This window comes from Musa acuminata, unplaced genomic scaffold, assembly GCF_036884655.1.
Source record: "Musa acuminata AAA Group cultivar baxijiao unplaced genomic scaffold, Cavendish_Baxijiao_AAA HiC_scaffold_1137, whole genome shotgun sequence".
In the NCBI taxonomy this organism is placed as follows: Eukaryota; Viridiplantae; Streptophyta; class Magnoliopsida; order Zingiberales; family Musaceae; genus Musa; species Musa acuminata.
Genome location: NW_027021349.1, coordinates 2,744,385 through 2,748,448, shown reverse-complemented (window position 1 = coordinate 2,748,448; position 4,064 = coordinate 2,744,385). Strand labels below are relative to the sequence as shown.

Genomic DNA, 4,064 nt, shown 5'->3' with positions numbered 1-4,064 from the left:
CTAAGGTTTGTTTAGAACTTCAAATATATGCTGATATAGTTGATAGGTTCATGATAATTGAAATAGATATTAAGGAGATTAAGGAACTCAATATGTTTGAAATATCTAGATTTGAGTGAGAAAAGAAACTATTCATACATTTAGTAGAAAATCTACAAGTTTTATTGTCAACCTAATTGTAAATTAATAAAAAAGTTATGGGTAGAAACTTCTAATTTAAATGGTACGAGAAAATATATGATCGTAAAAGAAGAATAATTTATAAACTCATCCAATAAATTAAAGAAGTACAACTATATAAAAATTATCAAAATCTATATAATAAGTTACATTGATAATAAGTTACATTACAGTTACACTTAATCACAAAATCTGTATAAATTTTTTTAATTTCGATTGGATCTGACTAATGAGTTTTTTATCATTCAAAAAAATTATCCCTGAATAACAATGAATAGGTGTGCCATCCAATAAAAAAGGAATAGTAAATTTTTTTAATAAAATATCTTAAAATGATAATTACATCACTGGAGAATATAATGATTGTATCATGTACATAATTTTCTTTACCATAATAATAATTATATCACCAGAGAAAATTATCAAAATCTGAATGATTATAAAAATATTATTATTTCGCTTTCCTACTAAATGTGTCACAGAGTGGTGGTGTATAATTTTTTTTATTTTTCTTTTCTATGGCAGCGTACACTAAGTTGATATAATAGATTGGGGATATTATTATTATTATTATTATTATTATTATTATTATTATTATTATTATTATTATATTGACAGTCTTGATTTTTCTGTTATTATTATAATATTTACCCAAAGCATTCTGACTAGTTGATCTAAGTTGGGTAGAGTTGTCGGGGTTATCATATCCGCTTATCATCACTTTGCTGATATATATTATTTTTATCCACGTCAATAACTAATTGTAATTACGGAAAATATATACTTCGCATTGAATGATGTGCAGAACAAGTTTTCCTTGCACAACAAGACATTTAGAGAAAAGTGATCCTATGCCTATGTGTGGATCAAATTTATTTGTTCCAAACAAAAGGCCGGTTCAACAATTGACCGGTCCACGCCCTCCTGACATAAGACCATACGTGTTTCCCATCCTTGTTCTATAAGTAGGGAGTAATGTCACACACCAAAATGAAGCAACTGCGACCTGCAAGGCCGCACGACTCTCCGAGTTCATCGCACCCGCACATACATCTACTGTCAGCTATAGAGAAGATGACGAGAAAAGGCTTGCGAAACCTCTTGCCGTGCAAACCCCTTGGCCGTCGCCACCACCGAGACAGCCCGTCCGCCGCAGCTACTTCTTCTTCTTCTTCTTCGTCTTCGTTGTCGTTGGAGGAGAAGGTGGCAAGAGCAGAGGCGATTGTTGTCAAATGGGACCCGGAATCCTCCGCCTACGCCAAGATCACCTCCCTCTTCTATGAAGACCGCTCCGAGGCCCGCCGTTTCCTGGCTGAGGTCTCCGACTTGCAGCGCGCCATGCTCGTCTTCGTCGCGGCCGCCGAAACCGCGCGCCTTTCCCACCCGTGCCTCGTCCGCGCACAGACCCTCATGCAGGCCGCCATGCGCCGCCTCGAGAAGGAGTTCTTCCAGATCCTTGCCGCCAACCGCGACCTCCTCGACCCTGAGTCCGTCTCCGTCCGCTCCGCCCGCTCCAGCGTCTCCGAGGAGCCGGACTACGACCCCTGGGAGAACTCCCCAGAGGGGGAGGCGCTCGCGGCCGGTAAGTCTATCGGCGAGGTCGAGCGCGCCGCCGGCGTGGTCATGGCTGACCTCCGTGCCATCGCCGATACCATGGTCTTGGCCGGCTACGGCAAGGAGTGCGTCAGGACCTACAAGGCCCTCCGCAAGTCCATCGTCGACGAGGGCCTCTACCGACTCGGCTTCGAGCGCCTCCCCCCCGCCCAAGTCCAGAAGCTGGACTGGGCGGTGCTGGAGCTAAGAGTCCGGTCTTGGCTAGGCGCCTCCAGGGTCGCCGTCAGGACCCTGTTCCACGGCGAGCGCGTACTCCTGGACCACGTCTTCGCCGGCTCCGACGCCGTCCGGGAAGTCGTCTTCGCTGACATCGCGGGCGACGCCGCACTCAAGTTCCTCAGCTTCCCGGGGTTAGTGGCCAAGTCGAAGCGGTCCCCCGAGAAGCTGTTCCGACTCTTGGACTTGTACGATGCTGTCGCCGAGCTGCGACCGGAGATCGAGCCCATCTTCTCCTTCGATTCCACAGCCGCTGTCCGGGCGCAGGCTCTCGCGTCCCTCTCCAAGCTCGCGGAGGCCGCGCGCGCCACCCTCGCCGATTTCGAGTCCGCGATCATGAAGGAGTCGTCCCGGTTGCCGGTCCCCGGCGGAGGGGTCCACCCGATGACCCGCTACGCCATGAACTATATATCGCTTCTCGCCGACTACCAGTCCGCCCTCGTGGAGATCTTCGCCGACTTCCCCATCCACACCCCAACCCCCTTCCCTCCTTTCTTCTTCGATACGTCGCAGGCACCGGCGGAGCAGCAGCCTGCTGTCTCTGGTTCTTACGCACCTCCGACCACCTCCTCCTCCAGCGAAGGGAGCCGCCGCTCGGCAATTGCCGCGCGCTTCGCGTGGCTGATCCTCTCTCTACTCTGCAAGCTAGACGGGAAGGCCGCGGCGTACGCTGACGTGGGCCTGTCGTACCTCTTCCTGGCGAACAACCTCCAGTACATAGTGAACAAGGCGCGGTCTTGCCGGCTGCGGGATCTGCTGGGGGAGGAGTGGGCGGCGCGGCAGGCTGCGAAGGCGAGGCAGCACGCGGCGGGGTACGAGCGGGCGGCTTGGGGACGGGTGGCGGCGACGATTCCGACCGGGGATGTCTCGGCCGGGGAGGCAAGGGGGCGGATGCGGGCGTTCAGCGCGGCGCTGGAGGAGGCCTGCGCAGCCCAAACCGGGTGGGTGGTGGCGGACGCCGCGATGCGGGAGGAGGTGAGGGCGACTGTGCGCGGGATGATCCTGCCGGCGTATCGGGGGTTCTACACCCGGTGGGAGGCGGCGCTGGAGGACGCATCGGCGGTGCTGCTCTCGCCGGACGACGTCGGGAACCGACTGGGAGGGCTCTTTTCCGGCTCGGGTTCGCACCGGCCCAAGGAATCATCATCACGGACCGTGTAATTTATTGATCATTCTTTCTTTGTTTTATTTTGTTTAATCAGTGTCACGGACAAACAAGATGTTTGATGTAATGCTTATGTATGTCCGTATCTTTTGGTATGTTCATGCCCCCTACAGGGGGACGGTCGAAGGCTTAATAGTCCCATTTTAGTTGGGTTGGTGGCAGGCTTGTAAATTAAGATTGTGTCATGTGGACACATGTGAGAGATTATCGGTCTATAATGGACATAGGGCGGCTTGCCCGCTTGAGAGTCGTGTCTCTCGGATAGAAGATAAGATTAACTATATGAGGAAATTTCTCTATTCTGTTGAGGAAAATCCTCTATTCTGTTAGGGAAATCATTCCTCCTAATTTGTATAAATAGGAGAGGGAACATGTTAATGTATTGAAGCATCTTCAATTATTCAATAAAGCTTCATTCAATATTTGTTCTTATCTTCTATTATTTCTATCATGGTATCAGAGCCGCTTGCCTAGAGCAAGCTCTCTTCTCGTTGCCAATTCATCATTGGTGTGACAAATCTTTCCTCCTAGGCGAATGGTAACTGTCTTCTCCATTGCCACTCTGCGCCAACGTTCGTTCCCTTCCGCTACGGCATCTCTAGTGCTGCTCATCAGCACTGCCCCACCTTTCTTCCTCGTTGTAGCTATTTTCCTTCCTCTTCTACTACAGCTTCCTCTTCTGCTACAGCTTCCTCCTCTGTTGCAGTTTCCTCCTTTGCTGTAGTAGCATCACTGCAACATTGCTGTAGATTTCTTCTCTACCGTCGCAGTCGTCGTAATCGCAACCACGACCAACGCCGTTGAGAAAAGCGAAGCTTCGCTCTTGCCTTCGGCCAGCGACCAACGTCGCTGAGAAAAGTGAAGCTTCACCCTTCGGCCAGCGACCAAC

At 49.8% G+C, this 4,064-nt stretch overlaps 1 protein-coding gene across 1 annotated transcript; it reads left to right on the top strand.

The window, feature by feature from the left end:
- The first annotated feature begins 1,089 nt into the window (after positions 1 to 1,089).
- LOC135671042 (exocyst complex component EXO70H1-like) lies at positions 1,090 to 3,621 on the top strand. The gene has a single exon (XM_065178921.1). It carries the CDS (start codon positions 1,156 to 1,158, stop codon positions 3,169 to 3,171), a length of 2,016 nt encoding a protein of 671 aa, XP_065034993.1. The 5' UTR covers positions 1,090 to 1,155; the 3' UTR covers positions 3,172 to 3,621.
- The last annotated feature ends 443 nt before the right edge of the window (positions 3,622 to 4,064 follow it).

Coding starts and splice junctions, on each gene's coding strand:
- LOC135671042 (XM_065178921.1), top strand. CDS start 1,156: ATGTCACACACCAAAATGAAGCAACTGCGACCTGCAAGGCCGCACGAC.